This window comes from Leucopleurus acutus (assembly GCF_964270905.1).
Source record: "Leucopleurus acutus genome assembly, chromosome: 16".
Classification (NCBI taxonomy): Eukaryota; Metazoa; Chordata; class Mammalia; order Artiodactyla; family Delphinidae; genus Leucopleurus; species Leucopleurus acutus.
The window spans coordinates 72,843,995-72,866,998 of record NC_139158.1 but is presented as its reverse complement, the minus strand read 5'-3'; the positions used below and the strand labels follow the sequence as shown (position 1 = coordinate 72,866,998).

Genomic DNA, 23,004 nt, shown 5'->3' with positions numbered 1-23,004 from the left:
CTTTTTCACTGAGAAAACAGGGTTGCTGCCTCAGGAGGGCTTCTGCCTGGGCCAGTGCCAGGTAAACAGCAAGGGTCCATCCAGCTGAGAAGCTGTGGCAGTGGTTGCAGAAGGTGTCCTGTGTCACACCTGTCTTCTGAGTTAGGCAGTGGTAGGGGTGAGGGTGAAGCGCATAGTTCCCAGCTGTAATGAAACCTGCAGGAGTTGAAAAGGAGGACCTGAGCTAACACACTGTTGTTCACTTATCCATCCTTTGATTTGCTCTCATTCACTCATCACCGCCATGCACTGCTCTAGGTGCTGGGACGCTCCCTGAGTCAACATATTGGACAAAATTCCACCTGTGGAATCACAATCTGTGTTTCCACGAGACCCACAGGGAGAGTCAAGTCTGAGAAGCGCTGTTACTGGGTAATTGGCCCCAGCAGGCAGAAGCAGGTTAGGTGGGGAGATTACACAATAAACAGGACCCAGCCCAGCTCCACCCTTTCCTCACTCCCCTCCTCACTGCCTGTCCCACCCCTCAGCTGGGATATGAAAAGCTCTGTCAGCCCCCAGCTTTCCTCAGAAGCTCTCCTGCAAGGCCACGATCATGAGCCGGCTCTGCCTCTCCATCGCCCTTCTCGTCCTCCTGGGCACCCTGGTGGCCGGCATCCCGGGCACCCTGGTGGCCGGCATCCCGGGGGGTAAAACCAGCAACCACACCAAAGTTGAAACCAGCAACCAGGCCAAAGGTAAGTCCTGACCCACCTCTCCTCTACAGGCTGGGGGGAGGGGGGAGTGAGGGGAGTCCGTGGAAGGGGTTGGGGAGCAGGGGTGGGGTGGATGCTGACAGCCTCTCTGGATTTCTCCTGGGAAGTTGGGCAGTTTTAACACCAGGGACATTTCCTGACTCTCAATAGGAAAAAAAATTAAAATTGAAAAATATATATGCCGCCTACCTCTACCAGATCGGGAGTCCCATCTCTGAGACTCTCTATTCCTGGTCAGTGCCGTGTCCCTGAACTTCACTGCAGTGTAATAAGAAGATCAATATTGATCCTTGCCCTGATCCTGGAACAGACCTCCAGAAACTCCTGGAATTTACTGGGGTTTTTTTTTGGTAATGAGGTGAGAAAAGGAAGGCCACGGAGAGACCTGTAGGATGGGGCTGGTCTCCAAAACAACCCAGTCATGTGTTTAGAGGTTACAACTTTCAACAGCCCGCATTCCAGCATCTCTGGGGAGAGGGGAGGGTATTGAGTTGGAGACCAATCACCAATGGCCGATGATTCAATCAATATGCCTATTATTGACACCTCAATAAAGATCCATAAATATTGGGGTTCAGAGAGCTTTCGGGGTGGTGAACACATGGAGGTGCTGTGAGGGGTTGCACTCCACTAGGGCACGGGGCCTCCGCACACCTCTACTCCCCCTTTGCCCTGCGCATCTCCTCCATTTCGCTGTCCCTGCGCTTTACCCTTTATAATAACCTGGGAACGGTAAGTAAAGGGTTTTCCTGAGTTCTGTCTGCACTTCTCTTGGTTAGTGAACATGGAGGTGGGGTCATGGAACCTCCGATTCTTAGCCAGTCGGTCACAAGCATGAGTGACTCCGGACCACATGGTTCGCATTTGAAGTGAGGACAGTCTTGAGTCCTCAACCTGCGGGATCTGCACTAACTCCATGGATTTAGTATCAGAAGTAAATTGCCTTCTGGGATGCCCAGTGGGTGTTTAGGGAATTGTTTGGTGTTGGTAGAGACGCCACCTATTTGGTGTCAGGGCAAAACCAGACTCAGTCTTCCCTGTGATTTGGGGGCTCCAGTGAGGCTTGGGACAGGGGAATAATGAAAGTTGGACACTGCAGCCAGAAACTCTTACCAGTTACCTGTATTTTCAGAATTCCAGGCAGAATCAGGTAGTTTATCTAATGGGTTGTGACACGACAGTATCTTGTCCTGACCCTATCACCCACATGCCATGTGTCCTGGGGCAAGTCTTCTGCAGTTTCCTCACTTGAAAACGGGAACCACGTTACATGGGTTTTTGAACAGCTTACCACTCATGAATTTAAAGAGTTTAAACACATTTCATGGCCAATTTTGTCCATTTTCCACCAAGATGTGTTAATCTGAAAAAATTTCTCTACCCACCTCCTTTGGGCAAGAAAAAACATTGAGGTGTCAAATAATGATTATTCCTCTAGGATTAAAGTTAATCAGAAAGACGTGGGACCACTGAGCAGAGCAACTGCAGGGAAAGCAAGAAACACAGCGCTTGTGTGAGCTGCTCCCGGGACCAAGGCTGATACCGTCTTAGTAAAGGCTCCAGGCCCTCCCCCTTGTCCCCTTTTGACTATCGTTTTATTACCCTCTCAGGATATGGAATGAGAGGTAGATCGATAATCACGTAGACCTGCCCCATCATCAAGGAGACTTTGCACTAACAGGAATTCCATTATCTCCATTCTATTCAATGACTGTGCGCTTGGCACGAGCATGAAATGCAAGATTCGTTCCCTGGCCATATATTTATTAAGTCCCTACAGGCTTGGTTTTTGGTGTGGGGAAAGTTGTAGACAGAATATGGAAAAATACCTTGCCTTCTCAGAGTGAGACCGACAATAGCAAAAGGGGAAATGCTCTGCTAGGTTATGAGGTTTTGAAGGTAGAGAGTGATGGGGATAAAAGAGGCTGTGCTCTTTCCGTAGACTGATCAGCGAAACCCTCTGTGATAAGGGGGCGTTGGAGCAGAGGCTGCAGAAAGAACGTGCCTGCTGTGAACCAGCGGCAGCAATTACCAGGGTGGCTGGAGCTGAGTGGGTGGGAGGGGAGGAGGGCGCAAGGGATGAGACCAAAGAGGCCATGGGGACAGGTCCTGACTAGCCTTGTAGGATGAGAATCGGAATTTGACTGAGAGATGGGGAGTCACTGCGGGACTGGTCATGGGAGCAATGGGATAGGATCCTTGTGGCTGCAGTGCGGAGAGTGGCCTCTAGGGGACCAAGGGCAGAGACAGAGGCCCAGGGAGCAGGCTGCTGCAGGGGTCCAGGTGAGCAATGATGGAACGAGTACCTATGCTGTTCCCTGGGTCGATGCCAGATGCATGTTCACAACATGAATCTCTTCCTCTGTTGAGGTTTCTATGGGGGCTTCATTAGCTAGTCATGATGCGTTAAATCATTAGCCATTGGTGACTGTTCAACCTCCAGCTCCTCTCCGATCCCTGAGGTTGGGTGGCGGGCTGAACTGTGGATGGGAGGCCACGAGGGAGAGGGTAGGAATGAAAGTTGCAACCCTCCTGTCAGGCAGTGGTTTCCCCTGGCAACCAGAGCCCATTCTGGGGTTACTAGGGTCTTCCCCAAAGTCACCTAGTTCACATAACAAAAGACACTTTTTTTGCTTTCAGCACTTAGGAAATAGCAAGGTTTGTAAGAACTCTGTGCCAGGATATTACAAGGAACAAGTATATATATATATAAATATATTGCTTATTATAAGTCACAGTATCAATATAGTGTCAATATTCAATTTAGAGAGTCCCTGTGCCGTAACAAAAGAGAACACCCTGGTATGTGTTCTTCATGCCTTTCTCCATTACAGCCTGATTCCTTCACACTTTTTTATTAATGGTGGAAACTCTTTACCATACAAGTAATGCAGAGAATAGTCTTATAAAACCCAGGTACCAGCTCCAATAATTACTGACATATGACGAATATTTTTTACCTTGTCTGCCGTTTTTTATTCTTTTTTGGTAGAGTTTTTGGAACCTAATCCAAGGCATCATACCAATTAATCTTAAAATATTTCATGATGGAGATATCAATTTGTGCATGTTTCCCATATCATGTCACACCTAGGAACATTAATAATAATATCCCAGAAAGCAGGTTGTCAAATGGCCTTTTCAATTTGACCCATCCCCATAACCCTAACATTCTCTATTGCAAGACACACTGGTGGTTTCAGTTGTTGACATTGTAGACCAAACTGCGATGACGCTCCTCATAACTGACCCATAGCCCCTCCCATCCCATAAGGTTCTCAGCCTGCCTTCTGCCTGGAACCTCATCACACGGGTCCCTGCAGGGCCCGGAAGGTCAGGTACTTCTACAACGCCAAGTCCGGGCACTGCGACATGTTTATATACAGCGGCTGCCGAGGGAAGAACAACTTCCTGACGCCAGAGGACTGCATGAAGACCTGCGGTGGTCCTGTGGTGACCCACAGGTAAGGAAGGGGACAGGACAGGGTGGGAGGGGAAGGGCTGAGAAAAAGTGATGGTGCTCAGGGGGCCACCCACCATTCACACTTGCACAGTGTCTTTCCTCCTCGCTGCCTCCCAGGACAAGTGGCTGCAGTGTCCTGTGAAACCGCACACTGAGCACATCCTCCACGGGCCAGCTTGGCAGAAGGTCACCCTAGAAGCCCCGTCATGAGAATCTGAGCTTCCTCACATGCTCCCCTTTTCTCAGATGGGAACACTGAGTCAGCCACCCTACAGAGCATGTCCGAAGTTCTCCTGAGCTCCCCACCTAGGCTTGAAAAACTCACTTCCTTCTTCTTGGTTATTGTGGTCCTGGGTGGACTGTGGTTGCATATTTCTGGGAAAGTCTAGGATCCGTCAAGGTCAGCGGTGTCCAGGTCTGGGGCTTCAGAGATGTCAATCAGCAAGTTCCTTTCTTTTTGCAGAGGACCTGCGAACTGTACCACCCCGAAACCCTGAAGTCAAGGAGGAGCCACGCGGGGCTGGGCTGTGGCTGCTTCTGAAACAGTGTGGTCTCCTCTGAGTCCGTCTCAACCCCACCCTCCTCAGCAGAACCCTGCCTCTCTCCTTCCCCCATGGGTCTACTTGCCTTAGTTCTGTCTCATCCAGTGGATTCTAAGCACCATGAGAACAAGTCTTCCCTTTATCCCTAGCACTTAGCACAGGTCCTGGCATAGAGGAGATGGTCCATAATTATTTAAGGAAGGAAGGAGTGAATGCAAGAGCACATTCCTCATGTCAGGATTCTTGTCTCAAGCCACATCCTCACTGCATCCTCACCTTCATCCCCCACCCCACCATCACTGCTCTCCTTGTGGGTGGCCAAGGTGGAAATTCTGGCATCCAGTTCTCAGTATCAGTGGTGGCAGAGGTCTTTTCAATAAAGGAGCCCCTTTCCCTCGCAGTGATGTTGTACATTTTCCTTCTGTCGCTTCAAACAGTCTGGCTTATATTCCAATAAATTCAAATTAAACTAACTGGAGTGGATTCTGTGGTTTGCCCCTAAGAACCTTCATCACTAGGGTCCACGGAGATGCGGGTCCTTCGCACTCTTCTGCAGAGCAGCCGGCACCTCCCCTTTTCCTGTCCTCACACTGGGCCCTGCCAGGTATAAGAAGCACCCCCATTACAGCACCATCTACCTCTGAGTGGCCACCCCAAGCGACACAAAAACCCGGGTGAGAGACACCTCAGCATGAAAGCTTCTTTCTTTACTTCTTAGGCCAGGTCAAATCTGGGTGTAGAGGTTGCTCTCCTGGACTCTCAGAAGAACAAAGAAAGGAGTATGGGACTCAGTTGTCCATTTGCAGTAGGAATCCCCTTGCCTGAGGTCACGTGTGGGGAGGGGCTTCTTACTTCAGTTAAAGAAGGGCAACTGCCCTTTCAGTGCGCCTGGCTCTGTGTTAACATTTTGCGTGCATTCTTCTATTAATCATCCTAAGAATCCTTCAAGGGCGGAAGCAGTGACACGGAGATGTCACTTAGCTGCCGTATGAGTTTTGTAACACAGCAGGTCCCACCTCTCCCAAATAGAGCGACTTTGACAATGTTTTCACGCTCCTGCCTCTGGGAAGATGTGGGCCGCAGGCACCTTTGGAGAATCGAGAGTATCTGCTTCACTGCAGATGAGGAAAGGGAGGCACGGGGACCACAGCAAGCATAGTATTCAAATAAACAAGGACGCAGATGGCGCTGATTCTGTTACTCACTTCCTTATAGTCTTGGGCAAATTTCCCAACATCTCTGAGCTTTACTTTCTTTAATTATAAAATAAGGATAATGCTTGTACTTTTTAACTAGCCAGAGACATCTCTAGCTTGTACTTTTTTTTTTTTTTTTTTTTTTTGCGATACGCGGGCCTCTCACTGTTGTGGCCTCGTTGCGGAGCACAGCTCCACACGCGCAGGCTCAGTGGCCATGGCTCACGGGCCCAGCCTCTCCGCGGCATGTGGGATCTTCCCGGACCGGGGCACGTACCCGCGTCCCCTGCATCGGCAGGCGGACTCTCAACCACTGCGCCACCAGGGAAGCCCTAGCTTCTACTTTTTAACTAGCCAGAGACACCTAGAAACACTCCCTTTCCTAGTTGAACTAGTTGGGTTTATTACTCACTGCAGCAAGGAATAAGAATCACCTTGGAAGACAATATGATATCTCATTAAGAGAATGTTAGATAGAACTTATAGGATGCGGGCTTGTGTTAGGTGATTTGGTTGGCGGGGGTGTGTGTTTCAGGAAGCTGACTCTGCTCTGGATGGATGCTCTCAGGAAGTGGGGCATTTCTCTGAATGGGTATCTTAACTCTAAGAAGGGAAGACTAGCTAGAGGTTACAGCTGTACTTGGTAAAGACGTAGCAGTCACTCAATACAGGGGGATGCTTGGATATTTTGGTGGTTTGTATAATTTACCTCTTTTTGTTTGTGTTCAAACATCATTACCGAATGTCCTATTTTTGTTTTGATCCATCATGCACACAGAATGACCTTGTCAGATGTTGAAGGTTTCTGAAATAGTTCTGTTGAGTAGGAGAACATAAGGCGCACTGTGATGTCAGGTCAGGTCTTAGAACTCAGAGGCTGCATTTCTCTTTCTCTATCAATCTCATAAAGTTGTGATGACAGTTAAAAAGATATGATATTTGTTAAATGCTTTGTACAAGTATTGGCAGAGTAACCTTTTAGTGAATGTGTAATCAGATAACGGTAAGAGTACTACTATAAATATATTTATTTAATAATTATTAATTTATAGCAGTGAATGGGGAAATGACTTAATATTCATGAAAAGAGATTGGCTTCAGTAACTCACTGTGTTGCTGTGTGATCTTGGGCAAGTCACTTCACCTCTCTGAGCCACAGATTCTTTCTCTGTAAAAGAGGATGATGGTATGTGCCTTAAGAAATCCCCAGGTTTGGGCCCTTTTGAGGACCATGTTGATTAGGCTGCTAAAGTTCTCTGCACACCACTTACAAAAGCAAATTTTCTAGAAGCACATAGAGGTTTAGTTTCCTTGGTTCCTGACTGCTTTTTAAATGTGCTGTCGACTGTAGTAAAGGAACAAATAGCATTGATTGCTGAAGTGTCCCCTTCTGGAAGTTCACCCTCATGAAGTTCTCCCAGTGCCAGAGGAGAGCCACAGTCTCTCTTCCAAATAGGTCTCCTTCTTTGTCAGAGGTAACCAAAAACCCTCTTGCTTCAGTGATTGACCTTACCCCTATTCTGCCCTTTTCCCACCCCACCTTGCCTTTATTATACCCCCTGATCAAAGGGGCTAAGTGTTAACTGTCATATAGCTCACTATTGTTCTTATTACAAGGACTTTGACGTTGCAGGGAGACAGAATATATGTCTGTTGCCTCCACTGCTTCCTCAGCAACCTCACGACGTGGGCAGCACGGGTCTCATGCGGTACCTGATGACAAGGGGCTCTGGGAGATTTCTGGCCCCAGGTCACAAAGTTAGGAAAAGGGAGAGGTGGGACGCAAACTGAGGTCCTCCAATCCCAAAACCACTGGTGGAGAGATCAGAGTGGGGGGTGGTTTGCAGGGGATCATTGAGAAGTGCTGTTACTGGGCATTTGGTCCCAGCAGGCAGAAGCAGGAAGCCTGCTTATGTGGGGAGACAATAATTACACAATAAGGAAAAAGGCTTATACCTGTCCATGTTTCCAACCACAGACCACTAGAAACAGTCCACTTACAAACCGAACGAGTTGGGTTTATTACTCACTGCAGCAAGGGACAATGAATGATATGGCATCTCATTAAGAGGTTGTTTGAAGGACTTACAGGATGTGGGTTACCATGAGGTTACTTGCAGGAGAGTTTCAGGAAGCTGGCTTTGCTCAGGATGGATGCTGTCAGGCAGTGGGGCAGTTCTATGATCAGGTGTCTTCATCTTATTCTGAAGTGAACTTTCAGCTGAGAACTGAGGAGGTACAACCAATGGACGTTGCTATGAGATTGCTCACGGGGGGTGAGAAAAAGGTAGAATGAAGGACAACACTCAGCCTTCTGGGGGAAGGTAGGGGAAGCAAGTCTTTAGAAGGAAAGACAATAAATTCAGTTTGGTCAACGTTGAGTCCATGGTGCTTGGAGAACACATAGGCAAAGATGTTGAGTACACGTTGATTCGTTCATCCCCTTGTTCATGAAATGTTTATTAGGGATAAAATATGTGACGACTGAAACCTTTGATCAGAGTCCATGGCTTCAAACTCTGGCTCTGCCAATTTACTAGCAGTGTGGCCTAATCAATTTGCTAGTGCTTTACATCTGTGAGCACATACAGATCTTGAATTGTGTCCATAGAGAGGGAGTCATCCTTCCATTTACATAGAAGGAAACTGAGGCTCAGAGAAGGTGGAAGTATTGCTAATAGCTCAGAGGGTGAAAGTAGCAGAGGCAGTTCCCTGTCGCGATGTGTTGGTACAAGTCACTGAGTGGATGAGAATGTCTAAGTAACTCTGAGCGAGGTAGAATTAATCATATAAAACATCCGTTACCACTTATTGACAACCTACTATGTGCCAAGCCCTGCACATACATCCTAATCTCTCAATATTGCAACAATTTTAATAAGTTTTGCTTCTGTTTTAGAGTGATACAAGCTGAAGCTCAGAGGTTTCAGCCCTTCTCCAAGGTCACATAACCAATACTGGCAGGGGCTGATATCCAAGCTTATCACTCTCTGTCTCCCATGATTTTCCTTGAAAGACGTTGGAGATCTGTGTGTTCAAAAGCCCCGGAGATTCCCCAGAAGATATTCAAAGTTCTTCAAATGGGGAACCTCTGCTTTTCATTATTATTTTTTTGTGTGTGCTGAGACCAACTGGAAACAAATTTTGGTAAAGAATTTTGTTCGCATTTATGCCATGAGGGCCTTACCTGTGAGTTAGAGGAGGAGGATGGCTGAGAAAAGGCTACTGGATAGAAAAATGCGGAACTTGGTGGTGACCCTGGTAAAGGCAGCAGATCTCGCTGGTTATGAGCACTAGAAACTGACTCTGGCAGAGAAGGAATTTGTGACAACGGTGTGGGGATGTAGTGGGCATCCATTCTCCCTTCCTGATTGTACCCTTAAGTGAGATCCTTTTGGACTCTACTATTGGCACGCATAGCACTAATTGATGTAGTTCAGCTCACGGACTGAGGGGAGTGCTAAAAGATCCCAGCTTGGAAAGGATGGTAAACAAGGAAGAACTAAGGTCTTCCCAGGCCACCTCTGAATGACCTCCATTTTTAGGTCTTTTGGGATTCATTGATCAAGGTTAAATTCCAGGGAGAGCATCTGATTGGCCACTCTTGGTCTGGGGGTAGGGCAGGCACTTTGATTGACAGGCGGCCCAATCCCACCAGTCCTGGGTGGAGGAAGAGTCATTTCTCAAGCAAAATCAGCTACTGTATCAGGAAAAGGACAAAGAGATGCTAGGTGACAAAGCAACAAAATAGCCCATATACTGAGAGAGAGAAGTTTCCATGGAGAGAAGGGAGTTTGAATGGGTCCAACAGTCCAAGCGGAGAATGCTCCGTTGTATGGTGAAAGGCATAATCCTTGTTCCTGGGAATTTCTCAGGTCTTCAATGTCACTTGTTTACTGTCACTTTAAGGTGGGCATGTCTACAACTGACTCATGTCTCCTCCTCTTTTAACCTTTCCTTCTTCTGTTTTCTATTTCCCTTCTTCCTTTTCTTGATAAAAATGATTTTACTCTCATGAAGTCACGTCTGCCATCTTTGATGCCTCATCTATGTTAATATCAGATATATTTGCCTGTGTGTTGTTTGTGTGTTTGTGTATTTGTAATATTGAAATAACTGGGGCCACATGACTAACAGTTTTTGTCAAGTGTCTTCTTTCTATTTTCTGCTGTTTTTGCTTCAGCAAGTCATTTTCCCTTAGCTGAATTTCAGTTGCTTCATCTGTAAAATAGGAATAATAATACTTAGTTCGGAAGATTGTTAAATAAGAACAAGCTACCTTTTACCGAACACTTACTGTGAGCCCACCCCAGGGGTCACAAATTTGAATTCCTTCCAGGTCAGGTGATTGATGGGGATGGAAATATTTGGAGTGGGAGTGGGGCTGGGGGGACAATAAGGCATGGTGGGGATTATGGAAACTGGAGAGAACGCTCCCCTCGTGAGAAGAGAGCAGCTCTACTTAGCTTAGTTCATGTTTTTCAAAGTGTGGTCCCTTGAGCGGTACCATCAACAGCCCCAGAAACCTGTTTGATGCAGAAACTCAGGTCCCGCCCCTGTCCTACTGAAGCAAAACTCTGCGGGTGGAGAACGCTGTGTCTGAACGCCTGGCTAAGTGATTCTGATTTTCACTCAAGTTTGAGACTCACGGCTCTTGTTAAATTGCAGGACTGTGTTGCCAAATCATTTACCTTCCCAACAATGCCAGAAATTCTCTTTTATATGAAATACCCCACTGTTAAATTTTGGCAAATGTTTCAAAATTATAAAATGTACTGTTTGGCTAAAAATGCTTATATATTCTAGCCAGATTGCAAACTCTGGTTTATGCTTTTCTTTTTAATCCTTAAAATAATCCTAAAAACCCCAGTACTCATGACACCTCTTTTAAAGAGGAAGACTAAGGGACTCCCCTGGCGGTGCAGTGGTTAAGTCTCTGCGCTTCCAATGCAAGGGGTGCGGGTTAGATCCCTGATTGGGGAACTATATCCCACGTGCTGCGCGACCAGGCCAAATAAATATATAAAATTTAAAATAAGGAAGGAGGAAGACTACGTACCTCCAAAAAGTGAGGTGCTGTTATATCGCATAGCCAGAAAGGGGCCACCCATGTCTTGGATATGAACGTACGTCTCACAGGGCACAGCATCACAAACAGATAAACATCTTCTGCCTGCCCCGGGTGCATTCCATCCATTTCACAAAGGGGCCCTAGATAGCATGGATTCCAAGATTCTCATTTTTCAGAGGGAAAAACTGAGGATTAGAAGCAGAGATATGACTGGGGTCCCACAGTGCTGGGATCATACATCTTTATCCAGAATACAACCCCTGTGATGTTCCCGCCTTGCGATTTCTCTGAAGATGCCCCCAGGGGCCGGGAAGGCTTGAAACTAGAGACTCAGTCACTCGTGAGCAGGGAGGTGGGAGGTGGAGGGAGGACAGGCCCCTCGGGGGTCCCTGGGTCTGGGGGCCTCTAACCTGGACCAGAGGGAGGGGGACCGGAGGAGAGGAGGACACTGGGAGAGAAAGACAGACACATGAGAGGGGAGGAAGGAAGAAAGTGGAATCTCTGCTGTTAGGCGGGGGGTCTCTGCTGTCCCCTGGTCTCAGATGGACAGACTGAGGCAGGAAGAGGGGCGGGACCAGAGGGCCTCCTGAGCTAGAATCCTCGTTGTGCCGTCTGCTGGCTGTGGGTCCTGAGCTAGTCGCTTCACCTCTCCGAGCCTCTGCTTTCTCGCTGGCAAAATGGGATGAGAATCCCAGATGTGGTAGGGTCGACAGGAGGCTAAATGAAATCATACATGTGAAATGTCTCAGGAGAGAGCAGACCCTCCACACACAGCGGCTTGTTTTGTGGGTACCCCGCCCCTGAAGCCCTTCTGTCCGGGGGCAGCTCGGTATTGAGAGCTCCTGCCCGTCTCACGGGAAAGGGCGACTTTGTGCGAGGAAGACAGCCCCTCCCGCCCTCTGCAGCGCATCACCCAGCTGTGCGCCCGCTTGACACTAGGCTGGGCTTGCTCCTGGGGCTTCTGGGCACTGAGCCAGCGCCCTTCCCCTTGACGCTGGAAGTGGAGCGCAGGGGGTGTGTGTGTGTGTGTGTGTGTGTGTGTTAGTGGCAGATTGCTTGAGTATGTGTGGATGAGTGAGTTGAGGGGGCATTGGTGCTACATGATTGTAACTGGGAGTGAATATATGGGAGTGAGTGAAGAGACTGGGTGTGTAAGCCCTCACATGTGCACTATAGTTTCAGCTTACAAAGCAGTAGAGTGCATGGTGCACAGACTCTGAAGCCGGATCCCTGGGTTCAGATACTCTCTCTACACCCTATATCTTTAGGCAAATTCTTTCTTGTTACTTCAGGTTCCTCCTCTGTAACATGAGGAAATATCAAAAATTCTTCACCACCTCTTTTAAGATTTTTGAGGATTAGATGAGTTAATATATGTCAAGTAGTTAGGATAATGTCTGACACATAGAAGAAGCTAAGTTGTATCTGCTGTAATGACATTATTATTATTATTACAAGGACTTTGACTTCTCAGGGAGAAGAATATATGTCTATTGCCTCCACTTCTTCCACAGAAACGCATGATGCTGGCAGCATTGACCTCATGTGACACTTGAAAACACAGGGCTCTGGGAGATTTAAGTCTTCAGGGCACAAAGTTAGGAAAAGGCAGAGCTGGTACCCAAACTGAGGTCCTATGGTTCCAAAACCACTGGGGGAGAGACAGGAGGATGGAGGCTATTGTGGGCGATCTTCCAAGCTCCCCTGAGGTCCACTCAGGCAGGCAGCTCTCCTGTTTCCGAAACCCGACGAGGGGAAATGGGAGGTCATGCTGTGGAGACGTGTTCAGCTCCCTGCTTCCCCTCTGCCCACACCCCTTACTCCTTTTTCTACTGAGAAAACAGGGTTGCTGCCTCAGGAGGGCTTCTGCCTGGGCCAGTGCCAGGTAAACAGCAAGGGTCCATCCAGCTGAGAAGCTGTGGCAGTGGTTGCAGAAGGTGTCCTGTGTCACACCTGTCTTCTGAGTTAGGCAGTGGTAGGGGTGAGGGTGAAGCGCATAGTTCGCAGCTGTAATGAAACCTGCAGGAGTTGAAAAGGAGGACCTGAGCTAACACACTGTTGTTCACTTATCCATCCTTTGATTTGCTCTCATTCACTCATCACCGCCATGCACTGCTCTAGGTGCTGGGACGCTCCCTGAATCAACATATTGGACAAAATTCCACCTGTGGAATCACAATCTGTGTTTCCACGAGACCCACAGGGAGAGTCAAGTCTGAGAAGCGCTGTTACTGGGTAATTGGCCCCAGCAGGCAGAAGCAGGTTAGGTGGGGAGATTACACAATAAACAGGACCCAGCCCAGCTCCACCCTTTCCTCACTCCCCTCCTCACTGCCTGTCCCACCCCTCAGCTGGGATATGAAAAGCTCTGTCAGCCCCCAGCTTTCCTCAGAAGCTCTCCTGCAAGGCCACGATCATGAGCCGGCTCTGCCTCTCCATCGCCCTTCTCGTCCTCCTGGGCACCCTGGTGGCCGGCATCCCGGGGGGTGAAACCAGCAACCACACCGATGATGAAACCAGCAACCAGGTCAAAGGTAAGTCCTGACCCACCTCTCCTCTACAGGCTGGGGGGAGGGGGGAGTGAGGGGAGTCCGTGGAAGGGGTTGGGGAGCAGGGGTGGGGTGGATGCTGACAGCCTCTCTGGATTTCTCCTGGGAAGTTGGGCAGTTTTAACACCAGGGACATTTCCTGACTCTCAATAGGAAAAAAAATTAAAATTAAAAAATATATATGCCGCCTACCTCTACCAGATCGGGAATCCCATCTCTGAGACTCTCTATTCCTGGTCAGTGCCGTGTCCCTGAACTTCACTGCAGTGTAATAAGAAGATCAATATTGATCCTTGCCCTGATCCTGGAACAGACCTCCAGAATCTCCTGGAATTTACTGGGGTTTTTTTTGGTAATGAGGTGAGAAAAGGAAGGCCACGGAGAGACCTGTAGGATGGGGCTGGTCTCCAAAACAACCCAGTCATGTGTTTAGAGGTTACAACTTTCAACAGCCCGCATCCCAGCATCTCTGGGGAGACGGGAGGGTATTGAGATGGAGATCAATCACCAATGGCCGATGATTCAATCAATACGCCTATTATTGACACCTCAATAAAGATCCATAAATATTGGGGATCAGAGAGCTTTCGGGCTGGTGAACACATGGAGGTGCTGTGAGGGGCTGTGCTCCACTAGGGCACGGGGCCTCCGCACACCTCTGCTCCCCCTTTGCCCTGCGCATCTCCTCCATTTCGCTGTCCCTGCGCTTTACCCTTTATAATAACCTGGGAACGGTAAGTAAAGGGTTTTCCTGAGTTCTGTCTGCACTTCTATTGGTTAGTGAACATGGAGGTGGGGTCATGGAACCTCCGATTCTTAGCCAGTCGGTCACAAGCATGAGTGACTCCGGACCACATGGCTCGCATTTGAAGTGAGGACAGTCTTGAGTCCTCAACCTGCGGGATCTGCACTAACTCCATGGATTTAGTATCAGAAGTAAATTGCCTTCTGGGATGCCCAGTGGGTGTTTAGGGAATTGTTTGGTGTTGGTAGAGACGCCACCTATTTGGTGTCAGGGCAAAACCAGACTCAGTCTTCCCTGTGATTTGGGGGCTCCAGTGAGGCTTGGGACAGGGGAATAATGGAAGTTGGACACTGCAGCCAGAAACTCTTACCAGTTACCTGTATTTTCAGAATTCCAGGCAGAATCAGGTAGTTTATCTAATGGGTTGTGACACGACAGTATCTTGTCCTGACCCTATCACCCACATGCCATGTGTCCTGGGGCAAGTCTTCTGCAGTTTCCTCACTTGAAAACGGGAACCACGTTACATGGGTTTTTGAACAGCTTACCACTCATGAATTTAAAGAGTTTAAACACATTTCATGGCCAATTTTGTCCATTTTCCACCAAGATGTGTTAAATTGAAAAAATTTCTCTACCCACCTCCTTTGGGCAAGAAAAAACATTGAGGTGTCAAATAATGATTATTCCTCTAGGATTAAAGTTAATCAGAAAGACGTGGGACCACTGAGCAGAGCAACTGCAGGGAAAGCAAGAAACACAGCGCTTGTGTGAGCTGCTCCCGGGACCAAGGCTGATACCGTCTTAGTAAAGGCTCCAGGCCCTCCCCCTTGTCCCCTTTTGACTATCGTTTTATTACCCTCTCAGGATATGGAATGAGAGGTAGATCGATAATCACGTAGACCTGCCCCATCATCAAGGAGACTTTCACTAACAGGAATTCCATTATCTCCATTCTATTCAATGACTGTGCGCTTGGCACGAGCATGAAATGCAAGATTCGTTCCCTGGCCATATATTTATTAAGTCCCTACAGGCTTGGTTTTTGGTGTGGGGAAAGCTGTAGACAGAATATGGAAAAATACCTTGCCTTCTCAGAGTGAGACCGACAATAGCAAAAGGGGAAATGCTCTGCTAGGTTATGAGGTTTTGAAGGTAGAGAGTGATGGGGATAAAAGAGGCTGTGCTCTTTCCGTAGACTGATCAGCGAAACCCTCTGTGATAAGGGGGCGTTGGAGCAGAGGCTGCAGAAAGAACGTGCCTGCTGTGAACCAGCGGCAGCAATTACCAGGGTGGCTGGAGCTGAGTGGGTGGGAGGGGAGGAGGGCGCAAGGGATGAGACCAAAGAGGCCATGGGGACAGGTCCTGACTAGCCTTGTAGGATGAGAATCGGAATTTGACTGAGAGATGGGGAGTCACTGCGGGACTGGTCATGGGAGCAATGGGATAGGATCCCTGTGGCTGCAGTGCGGAGAGTGGCCTCTAGGGGACCAAGGGCAGAGACAGAGGCCCAGGGAGCAGGCTGCTGCAGGGGTCCAGGTGAGCAATGATGGAACGAGTACCTATGCTGTTCCCTGGGTCGATGCCAGATGCATGTTCACAACATGAATCTCTTCCTCTGTTGAGGTTTCTATGGGGGCTTCATTAGCTAGTCATGATGCGTTAAATCATTAGCCATTGGTGACTGTTCAACCTCCAGCTCCTCTCCGATCCCTGAGGTTGGGTGGCGGGCTGAACTGTGGATGGGAGGCCACGAGGGAGAGGGTAGGAATGAAAGTTGCAACCCTCCTGTCAGGCAGTGGTTTCCCCTGGCAACCAGAACCCATTCTGGGGTTACTAGGGTCTTCCCCAAAGTCACCTAGTTCACATAACAAAAGACACTTTTTTTGCTTTCAGCACTTAGGAAATAGCAAGGTTTGTAAGAACTCTGTGCCAGGATATTACAAGGAACAAGTATATATATATATATATATATATATTGCTTATTATAAGTCACAGTATCAATATAGCGTCAATATTCAATTTAGAGAGTCCCTGTGCCGTAACAAAAGAGAACACCCTGGTATGTGTTCTTCATGCCTTTCTCCATTACAGCCTGATTCCTTCACACTTTTTTATTAATGGTGGAAACTCTTTACCATACAAGTAATGCAGAGAATAGTCTTATAAAACCCAGGTACCAGCTCCAATAATTACTGACATATGACGAATATTTTTTACCTTGTCTGCCGTTTTTTATTCTTCTTTGGTAGAGTTTTTGGAACCTAATCCAAGGCATCATACCAATTAATCTTAAAATATTTCATGATGGAGATATCAATTTGTGCATGTTTCCCATATCATGTCACACCTAGGAACATTAATAATAATATCCCAGAAAGCAGGTTGTCAAATGGCCTTTTCAATTTGACCCGTCCCCATAACCCTAACATTCTCTATTGCAAGACACACTGGTGGTTTCAGTTGTTGACATTGTAGACCAAACTGCGATGACGCTCCTCATAACTGACCCATAGCCCCTCCCATCCCATAAGGTTCTCAGCCTGCCTTCTGCCTGGAACCTCATCACACGGGTCCCTGCAGGGCCCGGAAGGTCAGGTACTTCTACAACGCCAAGTCCGGGCACTGCGACATGTTTATATACGGCGGGTGCCGAGGGAAGAAGAACAACTTCCCAACAGCACAGGACTGCATGAAGACCTGCGGTGGTCCTGTGGTGACCCACGGGTAAGGAAGGGGACAGGACAGGGTGGGAGGGGAAGGGCTGAGAAAAAGTGATGGTGCTCAGGGGGCCACCCACCATTCACACCTGCACAGTGTCTTTCCTCATCGGTGCCACCCAGGACAAGTGGCTCAGTGTCCTGTGAAACCGCACACTGAGCACATCCTCCACGGGCCAGCTTGGCAGAAGGTCACCCTAGAAGCCCCGTCATGAGAATCTGAGCCTCCTCACATGCTCCCCTTTTCTCAGATGGGAACACTGAGTCAGCCACCCTACAGAGCATGTCCGAAGTTCTCCTGAGCTCCCCACCTAGGCTTGAAAAACTCACTTCCTTCTTCTTGGTCATTGTGGTCCTGGGTGGACTGTGGTTGCATATTTCTGGGAAAGTCTAGGATCTGTCAAGGTCAGCGGTGTCCAGGTCTGGGGCTTCAGAGATGTCAATCAGCAAGTTCCTTTCTTTTTGCAGAGGACCTGCGAACTGTACCACCCCGAAACCCTGAAGTCAAGGAGGAGCCACGCGGGGCTGGGCTGTGGCTGCTTCTGAAACAGTGTGGTCTCCTCTGAGTCCGTCTCAACCCCACCCTCCTCAGCAGAACCCTGCCTCTCTCCTTCCCCCATGGGTCTACTTGCCTTAGTTCTGTCTCATCCAGTGGATTCTAAGCACCATGAGAACAAGTCTTCCCTTTATCCCTAGCACTTAGCACAGGTCCTGGCATAGAGGAGATGGTCCATAATTATTTAAGGAAGGAAGGAGTGAATGCAAGAGCACATTCCTCATGTCAGGATTCTTGTCTCAAGCCACATCCTCACTGCATCCTCACCTTCATCCCCCACCCCACCATCACTGCTCTCCTTGTGGGTGGCCAAGGTGGAAATTCTGGCATCCAGTTCTCAGTATCAGTGGTGGCAGAGGTCTTTTCAATAAAGAAGCCCCTTTCCCTCGCAGTGATGTTGTACATTTTCCTTCTGTCGCTTCAAACAGTCTGGCTTATATTCCAATAAATTCAAATTAAACTAACTGGAGTGGATTCTGTGGTTTGCCCCTAAGAACCTTCATCACTAGGGTCCACGGAGATGCGGGTCCTTCGCACTCTTCTGCAGAGCAGCCGGCACCTCCCCTTTTCCTGTCCTCACACTGGGCCCTGCCAGGTATAGGAAGCACCCCCATTACAGCACCATCTACCTCTGAATGGCCACCCCAAGCGACACTAAAACCCGGGTGAGAGACACCTCAGCATGAAAGCTTCTTTCTTTACTTCTTGGGCCAGGTCAAATCTGGGTGTAGAGGTGGTTCTCCTGGACTCTCAGAAGAACAAAGAAAGGAGTATGGGACTCAGTTGTCCATTTGCAGTAGGAATCCCCTTGCCTGAGGTCACGTGTGGGGAGGGGGCTTCTTACTTCAGTTAAAGAAGGGCAACTGCCCTTTCAGTGTGCCTGGCTCTGTGTTAACATTTTGCGTGCATTCTTCTATTAATCATCCTAAGAATCCTTCAAGGGCGGAAGCAGTGACACGGAGATGTCACTTAGCTGCCGTATGAGTTTTGTAACACAGCAGGTCCCACCTCTCCCAAATAGAGCGACTTTGACAATGTTTTCACGCTCCTGCCTCTGGGAAGATGTGGGCCGCAGGCACCTTTGGAGAACCGAGAGTATCTGCTTCACTGCAGATGAGGAAAGGGAGGCACGGGGACCACAGCAAGCATAGTATTCAAATAAACAAGGACGCAGATGGCGCTGATTCTGTTACTCACTTCCTTATAGTCTTGGGCAAATTTCCCAACATCTCTGTGCTTTACTTTCTTTAATTATAAAATAAGGATAATGCTTGTACTTTTTAACTAGCCAGAGACGTCTCTAGCTTGTACTTTTTTTTTTTTTTTTTTTGCGGTACGCGGGCCTCTCACTGTTGTGGCCTCGTTGCGGAGCACAGGCTCCACACGCACAAGCTCAGCCGCCATGGCTCACGGGCCCAGCCTCTCCGCGGCATGTGGGATCTTCCCGGACCGGGGCACGAACCCGCATCCCCTGCATCGGCAGGCGGACTCTCAACCACTGCGCCACCAGGGAAGCCCTCGCTTCTACTTTTTAACTAGCCAGAGACACCTAGAAACACTCCCTTTCCTAGTTGAACTAGTTGGGTTTATTACTCACTGCAGCAAGGAATAAGAATCACCTTGGAAGACAATATGATATCTCATTAAGAGAATGTTAGATAGAACTTATAGGATGCGGGCTTGTGTTAGGTGATTTGGTTGGCGGGAGTGTGTGTTTCAGGAAGCTGACTCTGCTCTGGATGGATGCTCTCAGGAAGTGGGGCATTTCTCTGAATGGGTATCTTAACTCTAAGAAGGGAAGACTAGCTAGAGGTTACAGCTGTACTTGGTAAAGACGTAGCAGTCACTCAATACAGGGGGATGCTTGGATATTTTGGTGGTTTGTATAATTTACCTCTTTTTGTTTGTGTTCAAACATCATTACCGAATGTCCTATTTTTGTTTTGATCCATCATGCACACAGAATGACCTTGTCAGATGTTGAAGGTTTCTGAAATAGTTCTGTTGAGTAGGAGAACATAAGGCGCACTGTGATGTCAGGTCAGGTCTTAGAACTCAGAGGCTGCATTTCTCTTTCTCTATCAATCTCATAAAGTTGTGATGACAGTTAAAAAGATATGATATTTGTTAAATGCTTTGTACAAGTATTGGCAGAGTAACCTTTTAGTGAATGTGTAATCAGATAACGGTAAGAGTACTACTATAAATATATTTATTTAATAATTATTAATTTATAGCAGTGAATGGGGAAATGACTTAATATTCATGAAAAGAGATTGGCTTCAGTAACTCACTGTGTTGCTGTGTGATCTTGGGCAAGTCACTTCACCTCTCTGAGCCACAGATTCTTTCTCTGTAAAAGAGGATGATGGTATGTGCCTTAAGAAATCCCCAGGTTTGGGCCCTTTTGAGGACCATGTTGATTAGGCTGCTAAAGTTCTCTGCACACCACTTACAAAAGCAAATTTTCTAGAAGCACATAGAGGTTTAGTTTCCTTGGTTCCTGACTGCTTTTTAAATGTGCTGTCGACTGTAGTAAAGGAACAAATAGCATTGATTGCTGAAGTGTCCCCTTCTAGAAGTCCACCCTCATGAAGTTCTCCCAGTGCCAGAGGAGAGCCACAGTCTCTCTTCCAAATAGGTCTCCTTCTTTGTCAGAGGTAACCAAAAACCCTCTTGCTTCAGTGATTGACCTTACCCCTATTCTGCCCTTTTCCCACCCCACCTTGCCTTTATTATACCCCCTGATCAAAGGGGCTAAGTGTTAACTGTCATATAGCTCACTATTGTTCTTATTACAAGGACTTTGACGTTGCAGGGAGACAGAATATATGTCTGTTGCCTCCACTGCTTCCTCAGCAACCTCACGACGTGGGCAGCACGGGTCTCATGCGGTACCTGATGACAAGGGGCTCTGGGAGATTTCTGGCCCCAGGTCACAAAGTTAGGAAAAGGGAGAGGTGGGACGCAAACTGAGGTCCTCCAATCCCAAAACCACTGGTGGAGAGATCAGAGTCGGGGGTGGTTTGCAGGGGATCATTGAGAAGTGCTGTTACTGGGCATTTGGTCCCAGCAGGCAGAAGCAGGAAGCCTGCTTATGTGGGGAGACAATAATTACACAATAAGGAAAAAGGCTTATACCTGTCCATGTTTCCAACCACAGACCACTAGAAACAGTCCACTTACAAACCGAACGAGTTGGGTTTATTACTCACTGCAGCAAGGGACAATGAATGATATGGCATCTCATTAAGAGGTTGTTTGAAGGACTTAAAGGATGTGGGTTTCCATGAGGTTACTTGCAGGAGAGTTTCAGGAAGCTGGCTTTGCTCAGGATGGATGCTGTCAGGCAGTGGGGCAGTTCTATGATCAGGTGTCGTCATCTTATTCTGAAGTGAACTTTCAGCTGAGAACTGAGGAGGTACAACCAATGGACGTTGCTATGAGATTGCTCACGGGGGGTGAGAAAAAGGTAGAATGAAGGACAACACTCAGCCTTCTGGGGGAAGGTAGGGGAAGCAAGTCTTTAGAAGGAAGGAAAGACAATAAATTCAGTTTGGTCAACGTTGAGTCCATGGTGCTTCTAGAACACTTAGGCAAAGATGTTGAGGAGACATTGATTCATTCATTCCCTTGTTCATGAAATGTTTATTAGGGATAAAATATGTGACGACTGAAACCTTTGATCAGAGTCCATGGCTTCAAACTCTGGCTCTGCCAATTTACTAGCAGTGTGGCCTAATCAATTTGCTAGCATTATACATTTGTGAGCACATATAGATCTTGAATTGTGTCCATAGAGAGGGAGTCATCCTTCCATTTACATAGAAGGAAACTGAGGCTCAGAGAAGGTGGAAGTATTGCTAGTAGCTCAGAGGGTGAAAGTTGAAGAGGCAGTTCCCTGTCGCGATGTGTTGGTACAAGTCACTGAGTGGATGAGAATGTCTAAGTAACTCTGAGAGGCAGAATTAATAATATAAAACATCCGTTACCACTTATTGACAACCTACTATGTGCCAAGCCCTGCACATACATCCTAATCTCTCAATATTGCAACAATTTTAATAAGTTTTGCTTCTGTTTTAGAGTGATACAAGCTGAAGCTCAGAGGTTTCAGCCCTTCTCCAAGGTCACATAACCAATACTGGCAGGGGCTGATATCCAAGCTTATCACTCTCTGTCTCCCATGATTTTCCTTGAAAGACGTTGGAGATCTGTGTGTTCAAAAGCCCCGGAGATTCCCCAGAAGATATTCAAAGTTCTTCAAATGGGGAACCTCTGCTTTTCATTATTATTTTTTTGTGTGTGCTGAGACCAACTGGAAACCAATTTTGGTAAAGAATTTTGTTCGCATTTATGCCATGAGGGCCTTACCTGTTAGTTAGGGGAGGAGGATGGCTGAGAAAAGGCCACTGGATAGAAAAATGCGGAACTTGGTGGTGACCCTGGTAAAGGCAGCAGATCTCGCTGGTTATGAGCACTAGAAACTGACTCTGGCAGAGAAGGAATTTGTGACAACGGTGTGGGGATGTAGTGGGCATCCATTCTCCCTTCCTGATTGCACCCTTAAGTGAGATCCTTTTGGATCCTTTTGGACTCTACTATTGGCACCCATAGCACTAATTGATGTAGTTCAGCTCACGGACTGAGGGGAGTGCTAAAAGATCCCAGCTTGGAAAGGATGGTAAACAAGGAAGAACTAAGGTCTTCCCAGGCCACCTCTGAATGACCTCCATTTTTAGGTCTTTTGGGATTCATTGATCAAGGTTAAATTCCAGGGAGAGCATCTGATTGGCCACTCTTGGTCTGGGGGTAAGGCAGGCACTTTGATTGACAGGCGGCCCAATCCCACCAGTCCTGGGTGGAGGAAGAGTCATTCCTCAAGCAAAATCAGCTACTGTATCAGGAAAAGGACAAAGAGATGCTAGGTGACAAAGCAACAAAATAGCCCTTATACTGAGAGAGAGAAGTTTCCATGGAGAGAAGGGAGTTTGAATGGGTCCAACAGTCCAAGCGGAGAATGCTCCGTTGTATGGTGAAAGGCATAATCCTTGTTCCTGGGAATTTCTCAGGTCTTCAATGTCACTTGTTTACTGTCACCTTAAGGTGGGCATGTCTACAACTGACTCACGTCTCCTCCTCTTTTAACCTTTCCTTCTTCTGTTTTCTATTTCCCTTCTTCCTTTTCTTGATAAAAATGATTTTACTCTCATGAAGTCACGTCTGCAATCTTTGATGCCTCATCTATGTTAATATCAGATATATTTGCCTGTGTGTTGTTTGTGTGTTTGTGTATTTGTAATATTGAAATAACTGGGGCCACATGACTAACAGTTTTTGTCAAGTGTCTTCTTTCTATTTTCTGCTGTTTTTGCTTCAGCAAGTCATTTTCCCTTAGCTGAATTTCAGT

General features: G+C 47.5%; 2 protein-coding genes across 2 annotated transcripts; both read left to right on the top strand.

Annotated features, from left to right (window-relative positions):
* Window positions 1-592: 592 nt before the first annotated feature.
* On the top strand, window positions 593-5,401 carry LOC309973554 (spleen trypsin inhibitor I-like; the record flags this gene model as incomplete). The annotated part of the gene is made up of 3 exons (XM_082857840.1): window positions 593-734; window positions 4,027-4,216; window positions 5,362-5,401. 3 exons carry the CDS (start codon window positions 593-595, stop codon window positions 5,399-5,401), a joined length of 372 nt encoding a protein of 123 aa, XP_082713966.1.
* Window positions 5,402-13,440: 8,039 nt separating this feature from the next.
* On the top strand, window positions 13,441-17,049 carry LOC309973553 (serum basic protease inhibitor-like; the record flags this gene model as incomplete). The annotated part of the gene is made up of 2 exons (XM_082857839.1): window positions 13,441-13,558; window positions 16,853-17,049. 2 exons carry the CDS (start codon window positions 13,441-13,443, stop codon window positions 17,047-17,049), a joined length of 315 nt encoding a protein of 104 aa, XP_082713965.1.
* Window positions 17,050-23,004: the final 5,955 nt, after the last annotated feature.